General features: G+C 37.9%; 1 protein-coding gene across 5 annotated transcripts in view; it reads right to left on the reverse strand.

Moving 5' to 3' along the window:
• Positions 1 to 16,665, reverse strand: part of ARNT (aryl hydrocarbon receptor nuclear translocator) — a 48,878-nt gene that overhangs the window by 14,943 nt on the left and 17,270 nt on the right. For 3 of the 5 annotated variants that reach the window (XM_072644727.1, XM_072644729.1, XM_072644728.1), the window contains exons 4-12: positions 12,760 to 12,804; positions 9,749 to 9,793; positions 7,526 to 7,739; positions 6,221 to 6,434; positions 5,354 to 5,456; positions 3,961 to 4,026; positions 2,777 to 2,862; positions 1,702 to 1,778; positions 810 to 944 (exon numbers count right to left, since the gene is read on the reverse strand). In XM_072644727.1, coding sequence (XP_072500828.1) covers positions 810 to 944; positions 1,702 to 1,778; positions 2,777 to 2,862; positions 3,961 to 4,026; positions 5,354 to 5,456; positions 6,221 to 6,434; positions 7,526 to 7,739; positions 9,749 to 9,793; positions 12,760 to 12,804 — 985 coding nt within the window. The remainder of the gene's footprint in view (positions 1 to 809; positions 945 to 1,701; positions 1,779 to 2,776; positions 2,863 to 3,960; positions 4,027 to 5,353; positions 5,457 to 6,220; positions 6,435 to 7,525; positions 7,740 to 9,748; positions 9,794 to 12,759; positions 12,805 to 16,665) is intronic. The other 2 variants (XM_072644730.1, XM_072644731.1) reach the window with 1 other exon arrangement.

Below are 16,665 nucleotides of genomic sequence, written 5' to 3' on the forward strand. Positions count from 1 at the left end.
TTCTGTTTATTAGTAGCTCTGCTGGAATAAGGAGAAAAGGGAAAGCCTAAATTCATTAGATTTTGTGATGGTCCCCCAAGTTTCTAAAGATACTAGAAGAGGGGTTCTTGACATTTTTTGTCAAAGACAAAAATTTCCCTTCTCAGAAGGATTCTAAATGCATAAAATAAAATACCAAAAAAAAAAAAAAAAACAATGAAGGACCCAACGTTAAGAACCCCTAGAACATTACACCTTTTTCTGAGCTGTTAAGGATGTCTCTACTAAGCAAGAACTAGAAGATTTTCTACAGGCCCTATTTTTATGAATTTTATATTCAGACTGGTTTTACTTACATCAAGTACTTGAGGCCACATGTTCTCTACCCCTGAATAGATGCAGTTTAATTGACTGGATGAATGCAAGATTCTAATAAGTACTGCAAACTGGCATCTAATTTCCCTATTTTGTGAATTTTTGTAGTACAGGAGAGATCCAATTAATATGAATTTACCCATATGAGTATATGATCATAGTTACAATAAATATGGTAATACATGTGAAAATGTTTTCAAAAGTGACAAACAATATGCAAATTTAAAAGTAGCAACAGGATAAAACACATGTGTGTATGTATATGTATCAGCTTGCTTCTTTCAGTTGTCACATGACTAACCTTTTGACAAAGAAAAAAATCTAGCTGCCAAATCTCTCTGAATCTGGATTTTTATCTTTTTATTATCTGCAAGTCTACAGTTGGTAACCTTAATACAAAGTTGAGAGAAAAAAGAAGCCAAAATGTCGGCTATGTCTTGCACTGAGCACCTCACCTGTGGCTGGTAGCCCACGGTAGCTATGCATCGATGGTCCACAAAAGTAAAGATACCCTCAGTGTTGTGACGGGAGATGAATTCTGTTGGCTGGCAGACATTGCTCATGTCTGTGCAGTTAGGAGAACTGGTCACCTAAGAACCAAGAAAAAGTTAAGGAAAAAAGAATCTCACCACCTAAACTGCCTAAAGGGAACCAAAATACATATGTCACTATCTCCCACAAAATCACTTTTATAATGACTTTTCACAAGGCCTCACATGTCTAGGCACAATAACTACTGACTATAAATAATTCATATTATCTGTGCCTCTACAAAAAGAAGGAAGAATGACATAAATATAGTCAGAGAAAATGTAAAGTCTAACAGAAAACTCCTTTTAACAAATACTAAGCAAAGGGAAATCCAGCCACTTACAATCCAAAAGCCACCGTACTCCCCTCTGATAGAGCTAGGCTCCTCAATCCAATTAGAAAACTGAGGCCTAAAGTAACCAAGGAAATTATCCAGCAGTGCAGGTGCAGGAAATCAGAAGCCCCAATTTCTCATTCTTTCCTCTAGTTAATCTTGAAGATACAAAAAAGAGAGGATGTACAGTTCTTACCTAACACAGGGGCCAGGAAACCAGAGTAGAGAAGGCAAATAGAGGGTCAAAATTACAATAGAGGGAGCATTTAAGGGAAGAAGTGACACCCACTCCTCATGCTTTGCATCTTCTGTAATACCAAGAAGGTATTACAAATTCCCAAGCCTAAATTAAATGTCCAAAGTTTTACATTTCTGTTTCTGTGGAATTAGGTAATAAGAGAGAACAGGAAAGAAGGAAAGATATATCCACAAGCCCAAAGCAGGAGGGGTATGGGAAGGGGAGTAAAACACTTCACACTTGCCTGCAATCGGCCAATGGCCACAAGGCAGAACTTGCTTCCCTGGCTAGCCTCTGGGTCATCATCGGGGAGTGAAACACCTGTAGAATGAGATAACATCAAAAAGTGTATACCAACAAAGAGTATATTAGCAACAGGGTCAAGAGATGTCCTGCCTAAGCAATGACCTTGAACATTAGTCCAACCAAATAGTTATTTCTCTAGTTATGCCTTGGGGAGGGGGGAAAGAAGAGCCATACTCCTGTGTGAAAAAGGAAAATAGAGTCATCTTATTCTTCCTCAGTGCTCTGATATTTACTTTTTTTACCCAGAATAATAGCAATACCACCTCCCTAACCTGAGTAGGAAGGAAAGCCATAAACACTTTGGATTATAATTTGCACATTTATAACAACTTAAAATCCATTTTTAAGTGCAAATTTAAGCACTGTTGCCTAGAAACTAATTTTTTTTTCAGTTTATTTTCCTTTCTCCTTTCAATAGACAAAAGGAAGCACCCAGACCCAGCAGAGGAAGGATGGGTGGGGGTGAGGAAGGGCTGGAGGAATGGAAGGGGGACGGAAGAGGATAGTCTCAGGAACTCAGAATCCTCTGCTAGACCAGCTGGGAGAGGTGTTTGCTCCCTGAATGTGTGAAACCTGACTCATAGATGTAGCCACCCCCTCTTTGACTTGCTCAATCCTGTCTTCAAACTTGATATAAAACACTCTCCCAACAAATCCTTCCCACCAATCCTCAGCCTTCCTTCCTTCAAAGTTTGAAGAGATCCTCTATTTTGGAAACTCTTTTCTACGGGCTACCCTGAGCTCTCATTACTCCTCTATGTGTTTGGTGGACATTCCTGTCAATTTTCTTTACCTGAGGGTATACTGTATTTCTCATACTTATTAGTACTCCTTCATGTTTAGGTATATATGCCCTATATATACCGTTTATGGCCCAGGAACTGAGATAGGATTAAGTCTTCTTTTATGGTCCTCTACAGCATACAATACAGTATGCTGCACACACTGAGTGAACAATAAAAGTTCATCTACTTTCTTATCCTTTTTGGGGAGTTGTCTAGGAGAACCCTTACCTGCTGGGGGCCAGGCCTTGATGTACCCTGTGCAGTGGACAACCACGAAGTGAGGCTCCCCTTCCTTCACGGAGCCAAGCCCATTCCTAGAGAAAATCATATATATCAGGAGAAAACACAGTTTTAAAGGTAGACATGCTAGTGCATTGTTCGTGGAGCTGTGAATCAATACAACAGCAATTTAGAATTGTGCAAAAAGGTAACTAAGATGTCCACATCCTTTGGTCCAGCAATTCCACTAACTAAGCATATGCCCCAAGAAGCTTTTTGATAAGAAAGCTTCCACATATATCAAAATATGTACAGAATCACTTTTTGTGGTAGAAAAGAACTGGAAACAAAGTAGATATTCATCTATTAAGGAATGGCTAATCAAACTGGAATATCAATGTAATGGAATATTACTATGTAATATGAAATGATGACTATGATGAATGCAAAGAAGCATGGAGATTTACGTGATCTACTACAGAATACAGAAAGCAGAGCTCAGAAAACAATATGCATAATAACCACAACAATGTAAACAGAACCACAAAATAATTTTTTTAAAAAGTGAATGTTGCCAAATTACCAAGAACAAGCAGCTCCATACAGTATCTGAGATTTTTTTTTGCTTTTGCAAAAATGGGAGGGAGGGTCACTTGTGGAACACTGCTTACATGATAAAATTATCAGTTTTGCTATTTTTTTCTCTTCCTCTTTTTTTTTCTTTAAAAATGTTATTATATGGGATGGCCCTCTGGGAGAGAGAAAGGGGATGGATACTGGAAGAAATTTTGGTGATATAAAAGCAAAAGATATTCAATAAAAAAATGGATCAGTTTTTGGCTTTGCATGACATGTTTAACTTAAGGATTTGAGCAATCTGAGGACAAGATAATCCATAGCTCTTTCCACACCAAAGCAACTGCCATACTATGCCCTATTACTGCAGCAGAAAAAACTCATCTTAAGGAGACCCAAGCTCATCCACACAAAGCGTGTGGACTTCTTCCTGGGTAGTGATATCCTGGAAATGGGTAATAAAGAGAAACAAACTATTGTGCCTTTTTCTCTGGAAGGCTGAGAGGAAAACTATCTTTTCCAAGGCAGGGAGAAGAATGCAATGATCTCTGGAGGAGACAGGCTACCCCAGACATGTGTGAAGCACTCTCTTTGGATATGATGACCTTCAAACTCACCTGCACCTGTTCCTCACATAGCTCAATCTGTTCATGGAACCTGGATCCACAGAGCTATTACCACACCTGCCCAATGGAAAAAAGAAAGTTTAGGCTGACCAACTCTGTAAAAGCTTCCTGTAGCACCTATGAAGCTAATAGGCCAGGGACAACTGGTAAGCAGAAGAGAAAACAGTTTGGGAATTACACTGCTGCTTTCTCTAAGAAAAGGCTTTTAACAAAAAAATGATAGGAAACATCACTGATATCTGAATTCAAGAAAAAAACACACTACACATCCTTTGTCAAAAATGTCAACAGAAGGAGTCTATACATTGACCATTTACATCTTTAAGGAATGATTTTCCTGTTCCTACCACTAAGTGTTTGCATTAGCCATCCACGACCTTGGACACCGACCTCCCTACCAAGCTCTTATTCTCATCCTCCTTCAAAGTTCTGCTTAACATTCACCTCTTCCAGGAGAGTTTTACTGATTAACCCTACTCAAATCTCATCATTCTCTATTCCACATAATCTCAACAGTTTACACAGAGTTTTGCACATTACTGGCTCATTTTTACCATGTTTCTCCTATTAGAGCTAACATTTATATAGCACTTTAAGATTTACAAAGCACTTTACAAATACTATCTCATTTTATCCTTACAACAACCCTAAAAGGTAGTTGCTATTATTATCTCCATTGTGCAAAAGAAACTGAAGCACAGAAAGGTTAAGAGATTTGTCCAGGGTCACACAGGCCTTATGTGAGACTAAATTTGAACTCAGTTTCAAATTCCTGATTCCAAGTCCAACATTCTATCCACTGATAGTATCCACCTAGCTGCTTCCCATTAAACCATAAGCTTCCTGAGTTTACAAATGTCCTTTCTTCTTGTCTCAATGTCATCTAACAATGTCTAGTACAGTACTCAAAAATATACATTTAGGAACCCCATATTTCTCATAAAGTTGCAATCACCGAAACAGAATGACCAATTGTGAGTGCACAGATGTTGGGAAAAGTGTGGAGTCAGGATGAGCTGGGTTCGAAACCTGAATCAACACTTACTAATTATGAAACTATTGGTAAGTCACTTGGGCCTCAGTTTCCTTAAATGCAAAATGAGGGGAACATCTACAGCTCCTACCTCACAGAGCTGTTTTAAGACTCAAGTAAGATAATATACACAAAGTGCTTTGCCAACTTGAAACTGCTACACAATGTTAGTTGTTATCAGGATTACTGTTGTTATTATTGTTGGTGTCCTACCCCTCTAGGTTGAAAGAAATGAATTTAAATCATTCAATGTATCTTGTAGTTTAAGGCCTCTGATAGCTGATTAAGAAATTAAATACCCTACTCAGTGCTGAGGTCTTCCTAAATAAACCACACCAACTTTCCATTTACCTCATCCGGCAGATAAATGATCTCCTTGAACCCATACACATCCTCATGGAAGACTGCTGACCCTCTTTCTTTACTGTCCCAGTCTTCAGGTCCAAAATACGACCTAGGAAGGGAAAAAAGGAAACTCGGAGTGAACTGCTTGGTGGAAAAGATAAAGAGATAAAAATGTGAATGGAATGGACTAAGACATACATGGAAACAAAGGCAGAAAGAAGGGCACTTGTAGCTCTGATTTTTAGCAATAGCATGAGTTTGGAATACGGCACCAATCTAAGAAAGTTCTCACTTGTTTCTTGTTTCTGTCTACTGCTTTCAGTATTAATGGAAAGAGGAATCTATGAGGAGTTGAAAAGTGAATGTCTAGCACAGTCAACCATCAATTACACATTTACAGATTATATGTGATAAATTTTTAATCTTGGGCTGGCTTTCATCTGCAGTCTCTTAAATGACCTCTATTTAGCAATACAGTCTTGAATTCAAATTTTCTTTTCAGATTTGATGCCTTATTTAGATCATGGTAACATTAAAATGATGAATGATGGTGTGGAAGGGGAACCCTGGCCCATTCAAGGTATCAATCTTGGATGAAAAATTATCCAAAGATAAGGCATAAGTAGATGACCCATGTGTAAAAAATAAAGACTTAATTTTATTGCATTAACAGATTGCTGGAGACAGTGCATTTCCTTAGTTCTCTTCATGCCAACACAGAGGGGAGAAGGGGAGAACAGGGAAAAAAGCACAAAAATCACTCATACCTTGCAGCATGACAAAGCACTGGCTCTGGAGTAAGAGGACTTAGATTCTGCTTCAAAACCCTTACCATCCCTTTTCCTTTCCATTGACCAACTACTCAAGTCTCACCAGTCAAAGCATTTTCAGAGGTGGAGAGCTGCTCCCGGAGCTTATCCACATCATCTGGATGCACTTGGTCATAAAGTGTGCTGCCAAACCATTCAGACTGTGGCTGGTTCAAGACAGGGGTCACTGAGTCAGATACATATACCACTCTGCCTGTCTCACACGACACAATGAACAGAAAACCATCTGCTGCCTCTAATATCAGGTGTTTCAGCTCCTGCCCAAAGTAGAGTACAAAGAATTAATATGATAAACTCTCAGAAACCAAGTTATTTCCATCAATGGAGGTCCCAAGGAGTCTGGACCTATCATGACCACAAAAAGCTTAATTTCAAAGTGGTACTAGGGCTCCATCCCTCATCCACTCTTCTTCCACCTCAATTACAGTTGCATGTGTAAAGTATCTTGTGATAACGTCCTACTAATTTTTTCTATATATATTCACATAATATCTAATTTTTCTGGGTCTTAGTTTTCTCATCTGGATAAATAAATAAATGATCTTTTCTAAGGTTCTTCCTACTTCCACTCTGTTATCTGAATCTACAGAAATTCTGCAGGGAACCTGAAAACAAGTCTGCATCCCTTTTCCTTTGCTTCAAATTCCTGTTTAAAGCTCCTCTACTCCAGGAAGTCCAAAGTGATTGTCCTCTGCTCATCTCTATCACTTATTTATCTAGCTTCATGTCTCTTATATTTAGACTGTGGGTTCTACAAAGGCAGAGATCATGTATCCTCCTTTGAAATCCTCAGAGTACACCAGTACAGAGCAAAAATTTGTGCAGTGTCAATTGGCCTTCCTTTCTTCCTCATTTAAACTGCAGCATCATTCAATATCCGGGACTAATCTCCATCCTCCATAAATGCTGATGCTCAAAGGAAGTCGTAGTCCCTCATACACACCACAGGGTGAATTAGAGATCTCTTAAAGTTGTTTCTCTTTCTTAACAACTCTCCTATTCCAATTAATCCACTATATTTTGTAAGTTAAGTATTCATGCCAAATTCCAAAATCCCCATCAGCTTTAACCTTCATTACTTCACAGTCCCAACACTGATGCACCTGACAGCCAGGAGTAGCAGCACTCTAAAGGTCAACAAAGATGGTGAAGGGATGAAGTTACTACTTTTACTGCAACTCGTTTTTCAGTCTTTTTTGCAAAATTGCTGCTTCCTTCAACACTTTGTATTGATTCACCCCGACTCTGACATTGTCTGGAAAATAGTCATTTACCCATAGAGGAACAAAGCTACAAAACAATCTACCCAACTCCCAGGGCCTTTTTGGGGCTGGTGGGACCCAGAGACCTGGTCAGTAAGGAAGGATGGCTTATAGGTGCCGTCTGTAGAAGTGTTGCCAGTTCCCCTCAAGGATTTCATGTGTGACACAGCCATGCGTAAAATGGTCAGCTTGTCTGGTTTTCGGGCCAACGCACTGCAAGTGGGTACCATGTCTGACAATTCTGTGATGTAAGCTGTCATCTTGTTCCGCCGTCGACGTTCAATTTCACTATGATTTTCCCTACATTGAGAGAAAGAGGAAAAGCCCCATCAAATAGGTCATACCCAGTCATTTAGTGGCATAAAAAAGCAACATACCTACCAGACAGGCTGCTGAGAGATGTGACATTTTGTTTTACTAGAGCTAAAGTCTTCCAGAAGTTAGGAGGGATGGCTAACCCTCTCATGCAGATCATGCACAAAAGAGAAAATGAGGCAGAAGAGAGAGCAGGAAGATCCCAGGGTCTCCCTGTTAACCAGTAGAGCCTTCTATTTCATTTCCCTTTAAAAAGTGTCTCTCAGCAAGAGCTTGTAGTTCTTTTTCAAGTAAAGGGCATTGACTTCATTCATTGAAGTTCCTAAAGAATTTCTGTTTTCAAGTGGTAGACATTATGATCATTCATTAAACTTTTCAAGGAAAAGGTGACATGGGGAAAAAATCTGTTTACTTAAGTATAATTCAGAAAGTGGGCACAGAAATATGATAGTAAGTACAGGTTTTCCCCATGCTGCTACACTCCTGGCTTATGTCTTGCTCAAAAACAATAGGGCAAAGTTAAGGGTATTCTATTAAAAAGTTATATATGCTACTCCTGAGACAGAAAGTTATAACTTCTTTAATTAATAAGCTAAACTTCTAAACAAACATTTCACAAGATGTTCCCAAAACAGAGCACACATCTAAGGCAGAGAAATGAATACAAATCATTCTAGAAGATCTAAGGGAGGCAGATCACTTTATGACTTCAAAGGTGAAGATATTAGAGTGGGATGTGGGTTTGACTAGACTGTCATTTTAGGGCCAGAAGACCAGGTCTCCAATATTGCTTTCCCAAAACTAAAACAGGATTTAAAGTATTTTACAGATAAAAAGAACTTTAGATATACTACAACCACCTCATTTTACACGAAAAGACAAATGCCCAGACAGGCTAAGGGATTTATCCAAGGTCACCCAGACAGTTAATGACAGAATAAAGACTTGAACCCAGGTCTACTGAATTCAGGGCTCTTCACATTAGGCCATGCAGAACCAGATTTTCTAAAGAGTGTGCTGGTTAGTAGGAAATACAGCATGGAATACTAACAAAAATCTTGTAGCAAAGACGGAAAAGGACAGGTAATAAACAAGGGGGGGAAAAAACATGGAAAAATGAATGGAAAAAGGATGACAGAGCTTAAAAAAAATTTGAGTACCGGCTCCAGCTACTCATTACATACCAAAGAAACTTTGACCCATTTTCTGCTACTCTCTTACTAAGACAGGGTTGACAGCCAGCAAAAAGACTCTAAAGTCTTCCTGTGCAAAGAAGAGAGGGATTTCCCTTACATAGACCTCTAATTTCATGACTCTACGTTACTTCAGAGCACCTCAAACTCTACCTTTAGAGTGGGATCAAACACCTATCTGACAAGTGTCTGACACCCAATCTCAAAGAATGAATTTTCTGATGACCACAAAGAAGCTGCCAAGATGATTCTAAGCAGCCACAAGCAAGGCCTCCATCATTGGGGCAATGCAATCCTTTTGTGGCACAGAAATGTGGGCTACAAAACAACACCGGAAACCAGGATAGATGGTTTTCTAGAGTGATAGGGAAGGAACTGCTATGGTTTAACATGGCAGGAGATGATCTTAAACACAGGGTATTTTTTGGCATTTGGCTTTCTGACAAGAAAGCATGTCCCTGCCAAAGCACAAACTGGCACAGCTGCTGAGACTGTGAAAGCTTTCTGTTCTCTAATCACTTGATGCCAGGGTTCAAAGGAAGAATAAAACTCTATTACTAATAGCAATTTCTAAGTTTCTAAATTTAAAAATTGACCATTTCCCTAACCCACATTGTTTTTCTGGGTAGAAGCCCAAAAGGGCTTAATTTCACACAAACTTTCATAAGGTGCTGTCTTCATCTGTCACAGATAAGAAAAAGCACAAAGAGGAAGGGAAATAAAAGGAAAAATTTAGATTGGGAAGGAGGAGAAAGAAAAGGAGCATTGTTGGCTTCACCATGCTGAACACTGTTCTCCTACCTGGCAAGTCTCTCTTTATCCGCTGAACTCTGCTCATCATCCGACCTAAAAATAAAATTGATGAACTAAGCTAAAAATTTTTTAATAAAGATAAATGAAAGGAAGATGGACAAAAGGGAAGAAAGATAAAATTGAATAGGGAAATCAGCCCACAACTATACAAAACCACCTGTTAGAACAAAGAAACCAATATAGAAGACAAAGATCAATTTAAAAGAAACTCTGAATGACCCCCATCTGAATTTAAAGCACTTTACAACCTGAATTAAACCCTATTAAAGTAGATACTGAAGATATTTAAAGTCTGTGAGAGAGGAATCCAAGAGAACGCAGGAGGCCTGCCATACAGGCAGGCTCTGTCATACGCCGCTCCCTCTCATTAAAGGAAGGAGATATGTTGCTATTCAACAAGGTAAGAATTGTTCATATCTGAACTTGGGACAAGAATTTAAGAACAGGTTATCATTAATAGACACACATGTATGCTCAGTCACAGAAAACAACTGGGTTGCACTGGAGAGGCCATATAAATAGCATGCAGAGCCCAGTTTCTGGCATTCTTTTGTCTTTGTCTGCTTTCTATTCATTCATTCACAACTTAAGCAGCTCTCTGCAGAAGAACCACAACACTCTTGTTCCCCTAGTACTATCCCCACCTCTGAAGAGGAAACAATGAGTTACCAGTAACTTTTACTGGGAAACTGAGATGCCTCAGTGGCAACTGAAGAAATATCATGCTAGTGTAGCACAGGAGTAGGTAGATAAGAACGTCAGCAATTGATTCTATTTTTAGGTTGTCTGCTGCAGCTTAAGAGACAAAGCGCACTGTGCTATAGTAACATGAGGAACTCTCTACATAGAAATGTTTATGTGAAATAATGTTTCAATGAAAAATGGAGAACACAAAATAACACATGCACAATGATTATAAGTATAAAAAATGTACTCTATACTTTCTCAAAGATCATAAGAAAATGGAGATTGATACAAACAGATCATCGTTCACTAGGTTTTCTTCCCTCTTCCTGCTATTAGCAAGGAAAGCAGCTTAATTTTCTTCTTTTGAAAAGCCTGTAATGTATTCTTTTCAAAACAGGGTAGAAAATTATGCCCACACTGAAGTCTATAAATTCACTCTACTGAAGACTGTAGGAGAGAAATGTGAGAGGTGCTACACAAGTTCAACTATCAGGACTGGCCAGTACATTTAAAGGACCTGCATTGGGAGAAAAATTAAATTTCAGGAAAATTAACTCAAAAGAAAATTCAAAATCCGATTTTCGTAGGCCCCCTAAGCACAAGGAGTATAAATTTTAGTTTCCTAAGAAAACTACCAAAGTGGAATGGATAATGAAAATCAAGAGAGAATCAAGGTCCAGTGGCCATCACTATAACCTGACCTTTCCTTGGCCTGCAGCCTATTTTTGTCTGCTGGAGACTAGAATTGTTTTCTATTTTTAAACACACTATTTAAAAATGTAAACGTGACCCCCTCTTCTATATGTACATTCTAAAGACAGATGGGACTTTGAAAGCCACAGAGTCCCATACCCTTCTTTTCCAGATAAAGAACTAAAGAACAAAAAGGTTTATGACTCAAGGATATGGGTTACAAGTGGAAGAACTGTTTTTAAACTCAGGGGCTATAATTCTCAATTCAACACTCTTTCCAACTGTACCACATTGATCTTGGTCTGAACAATCACATCTTAAAAGAATAAATTTTGTTTGTAGAGAAGCCAGGCAACATCTGAAAGCAGTGTATTCTGTGATTTATCATCCTAATATGGATGGCAAAAATATTCTATCCATGACTAACCTACTGAATTAGTGCTGGTTCGTCAACCAATGATTTAATAAGTATCTACCTCAATAAGCTGTGCTAAATGACATAACCAAGTTAGGTCCTGTCAATTCTTCTTCAATACATCTTTCTATGACATCATGTTGTCTCTGAAAAGACATGGCTGCCTATTATCGAGTTTATCAAGTTTAATCTCCTTTGCCCTATCTGAGAGGTCTCCCATAACCCAGCCCTATTCTACCTATGTCCCATTACTCCTTAATCTTCTGATCAGTCAGGTCAGTTTATACAAACAAAGGGAAAGAGTCTCTACTTCTATGCCTTGAATATTTTTCCTCAAATGGAAAGTCTTTCCATTTCTTTATTCAAATTCCAATTTAAAATCCATCTCCTTCATGAATCCCTCCCTGACTATTGCAGGACTCACAAATCATCATTATCCTTTCATCTGAAATCCCATCACACTTATAATCTGTACCACACAATTAAGCATTTGGTTTTATACTGCCTTATATTGTTCGTTATTTAATCTTCCCAGACTATAATAATTAATCTGAAAAATATAAAAATAAAACTGCTTTAAAATGTACCTATCTTCTAAGGTGAAAAAATGCACAAATTGTAAAAAATATGTATATACCCAAGTAATACTAAAAAAGAATATACTTTTTAATATAGGAAAAAACTGAGTTTTCGACTACTTATTTAAATAAACTAATTCTATTTCAAATCACATCCACTCTGGTTCTAAAAACAATCCCATACCCCATAAGGAGTCAATTAACATCACCCCATTTTTTAATAATGTAAAGAGAATCTGCATAGTACTTCTGACCCAGGTCCAAAAACATTACATAAATAGATTTTAAATATCCACTTAACAAACAAGTCAAAGCAATTCTACATGGCAGTTAATTCAGATTTTGGCTGACACTGGATGGCACCCAGGTGGCACACCATTTTAACAATAGGACATGTGCATAAACACAGTAGCATATGCCAACACATTTCTATTCATCGTTTTATAGTGAAATGGTATAAACTTTATTAAATAATAGGACCTAGAATCTTGAACCTTCCTAGATCTCTAAACAGGAACAAGTCAGAGTAGGCAGACTAAGCCACTCCAGGCAGAAAAAAACAGTATGGACAGGGTGTCTGATACCATGGTATAGAGGACTAAGATAAGAGCCTGTATTAACATTACCTTGCAAACCTCTCTTTATCATTTGGCATATGATCATCATCACATCTGGAGAAGAAAAGAAAGAACAATTGTCATTTAACTGATTTTTCTGAGTTAGAAATGTGACATAACATAAAGGACATTGTAGAAAAAGGCAGCTCATGGGGGAATACCAGTGTTGTAGAGACAGTAGCACCCAGGCTCGAAAAAGCCCAAATGATTGTCAAACCTTGCCAAGATCCTATTGTCTCTATCATATATCAAAAGAGGCCAAAAAGAAAGAGAATGATCCCATGAGGAGAGTTGCTACATATGGTGCCATAACCACTCAAGAGAAGGGTGACTTAAATTTACTTTGAACAATACAGTTTATGTTTATTTAAATAATAAGCTCAATCCAGTCATCATCTGCCTAGTAGATTACATCCTGCATGCTACAACAGAAACAATAATAAGTTCTTACTGAAAATGAAATATTTAGTATCTCCAGAGTCAATTTAACCTATATATGGATAATCTTATTTTCTTTCTCCTCCTCCTTACAATAAAATACTATAAGGCCTGGCCAGCATACAGTGAAAGGAGCTAGGTAAGTTTTTTACCATAAATGCACGGAAAGTTCAATCATTGTTGAGGCTGCATTTTACACTATTCCCTCACAGATGCCCAAATCCTCAATACAGCAGACCCACAGAAATGAAAATCTCTACAGATGAACTAATGCAGAATAAAATAAGCAGAACCAGGAGAACAATTGATGCAAGAACAACAATGTAAAAACAAACAAAACAGAAAGTCTTTGAAAAATTTATGAGCTCTCATCAATGCAAAGACAAAGCACAGTTCCAGAGGACTGATGATGACGAATGCTCCCTCCCTTCTGATAAAGGCAATCAACTAAAGATGCAGAATGAGATATACATTTTTGAACATAGAAATTTTTTTTAACTATACATAAACTATGAAGGTTTTGCTTTACTTCTTTTTCAAGGGGAGGGAATTGAAGGGAGAGAAAAGAAATGCTTGTTAACTGGAAAGTAATGTATGTATATATATTTTTAACAAGACTCAAGTGCAAAAGCAAAATGAAAATAAATGAACGACCTTAAAAGTTCAATGCAATCTCTATTAGAGACAAATTATTTGACTTTTTTAAAGGCAAAAAATGTGTCACTGAAGTAGCCACTTTAAAATCTTAATGAGCTTGGCTGAAATAAGTAAATTTTTCTTAAAAAGCTACTTTGAAAGAGGCAGCTTAGTGGTGCAATGAATGGAACACTGACCCTGGAGTTAGGAGGACCTGAGTTCAAATCTGGCCTGAGACACCTATTAGCTGTGTGGCCTCAGCCATTTAACCCTGATTGCCTTAAAAAAAAAAACAGTCACTTTGAATGTTCTAACAGCATTCCTTCTGCATATCAGCCCCATCCCTGTCTTCCTCTATAACCCATACTACCAAGTAAATGACAAATATCCTCAATACTTTCTTAGAATCTATGTTATAGACACTGTCTAAAAAATAAAACCAGTAAATATATTTTTAAAAGCAGCCATGAAATTAATCAATATATTTCTGCCTTATTACTCTATCTAATATTTCCTAGAACTGACCATAAATCACTAGACAGTATAAACAAGGTTGCTCTAGTATAACTTGTTGATAAAAGTGACACATTTTTCATGCTTCCACTCAAAGTAGGGATTTAATCATGAAGTCAGAAGTGCACTACAAACAAGGCTTCAGATATATGCATATGAACTGTTCAGGGCTATTAAGGGATCCCCTGAACTTGTCTTTTTGAGTTGCCATATTTTCCAGAAGCACTGGACCCACGGCATACAGGAGGCCTTGAATGTATCAAGGATGAAGCGCTTTCCCCTCTCCCCCAGAATATCATTCGTTGTTTGTAGCCCCAAGCTGAATTCTGTGTGTATCCTGACAGGTGCCAGTCAGTCTGTGCCAGATTTGGAAAATGGCTGTGTAGCTGCAGATAAGCAGACCCTCCTATTTTCAGTCTAGCGGTTCTCAAGAGAAAAGAATGCAGCTTTTGCCACTGCCTTGCTCCTCCCCTTCAGGAGAGGTTTTCTCCTTTTTCCCAACTTCACTGCACTTTTCCCCTCCCATGCCACATACACACCCCTTACTGTTTTTTCCTCCTCCTTTTGTCAAAAATATCCGAACTTCTAAAAGGACTGTAAACTCTGGGTTCTACATGTATGTTCATTTCTCTTGTAACAAACCTGGTTTTCACATAAGAATCCTGATGCTGTGATTGGCTGTTGACAGAACCACGACCACTTAGGCTAGTATGGCATGAGTACGCCAGGAGAAGGTCTACTGAACTATGCTTGCTTCCTATCAAATGAAGTGACTAACAAATGCTTAAATGGAAAAGACCCGGAGTTTTGTGTGGACTACAAGCCACAACTAAGATATATCAGCAAAGGCAACCTCAGGCTACACCAATAAAGGTATATAGATATATCCCCTAAAGCAAAGATGTAATAATTCCATACTTTGCACTGATCAAATCAAATCTAGAATATTTTGTTTGGTTCTGCATTCTACATTTTACTAGGCACACTGGGGAGAAAAAGAGTATATACAGAAGATGGCAATAAGATAGTGAAAGGTCTGAAAACTATGCCATGTGAGGGGCAATTAAAGGAAATTGAGATGTTTACTGCTTAAGAAAACAAGTCCTAGGAGAGAAAATATTTGTATTAAATTATATGAAAGGTCATCATGGAAAAGAGATTAGACTTAACTCTATGTTAACTCCTGAGAGCAGAACTAGGACAGAAGAACCAAGGTAGAATGATACAAATCATATTTCAACGCAATGTGAATAGGACTTTCTAGCAATTAATTGTCTCTAAATGGAACCAGGTAATTTCTGAGGTAATTAAATAGGCATCAATAAAAATGTTCAAATAAAAGTTTCATGATCTGGCAGGGATATTTTAGAATTCCAAGAACAAGTTGAAGTATGTGTCATGACAAGGGTGACCACTATATTGCAAATAATAACTACTCCCCAATTCACAAAGTTTGTCCCCCCCACAAGAACACCAGGAGGGAAGCAGTACAAATATTACTATCCCCACTGGACAGACGTAAAAACAGAGCAAAATTCCTAAGTGCTAGAGTCAGGATTTCAACCCATGTCTATTAATTTAGGGTCCACAACTTTCCACCATAACACTCTGACTCTCAAAGTATGTTATATCACATATCTAGGTGAGGACTAATGTCAGCAGTCTTTCTGAGGAAGGGGGAAAGGTGAAGTGAATCTGCTAGTTTTTTATATTGCTTCTGTATAAAGTAAGTTGAACATTTAGGGCTAGAAGTAACTGATTAGTGTAAATGGACAACTGGGTTTCCAGAGTAGGGGAGATAGTAAAATCATCTGGAGTTGTTTCTTCCCCATCAATGTTGTCCCAAAGCTTGATGGGGACATTAAATAACTCTTTAGTTACAAAGGAGCTAAGAACCTAAACTATGTCTCTGAAACTATGATGAAGGGTGACATCAATGACTAAATTATGTTTAAACAAGCCTATTAAGCAATAGCATGTAGTTAAAAATTGAACCCCTAACAAACCCTAAAGCAAGATTTTATTCAAAAGCTTCTTCATTCAATTTAATATATTAAATGCAAAGAAAACAATTCCCTTATAATGCAAGAAATAATCTGGGTGATATTAACATATCTGAATAAAGGAAAAGAAGGTGGCTAGTGAAAAGCTTCCCCCTTTCTGCGGCCCAATCATAGATCAGAAATATCTTGAATGGCCCTATAATAATAGACAAGGCTCAGTTCAAGTGCTCCAGAAGGACCCACAAATAAATGATATAATTTCCAAACTCTACCCTCAAAAAGCAGGAAGTAATTATGCACTAGGCCATTCCTCTGGAGCAAACAA

This window comes from Notamacropus eugenii, chromosome 2, assembly GCF_028372415.1.
Source record: "Notamacropus eugenii isolate mMacEug1 chromosome 2, mMacEug1.pri_v2, whole genome shotgun sequence".
NCBI lineage: Eukaryota > Metazoa > Chordata > Mammalia > Diprotodontia > Macropodidae > Notamacropus > Notamacropus eugenii.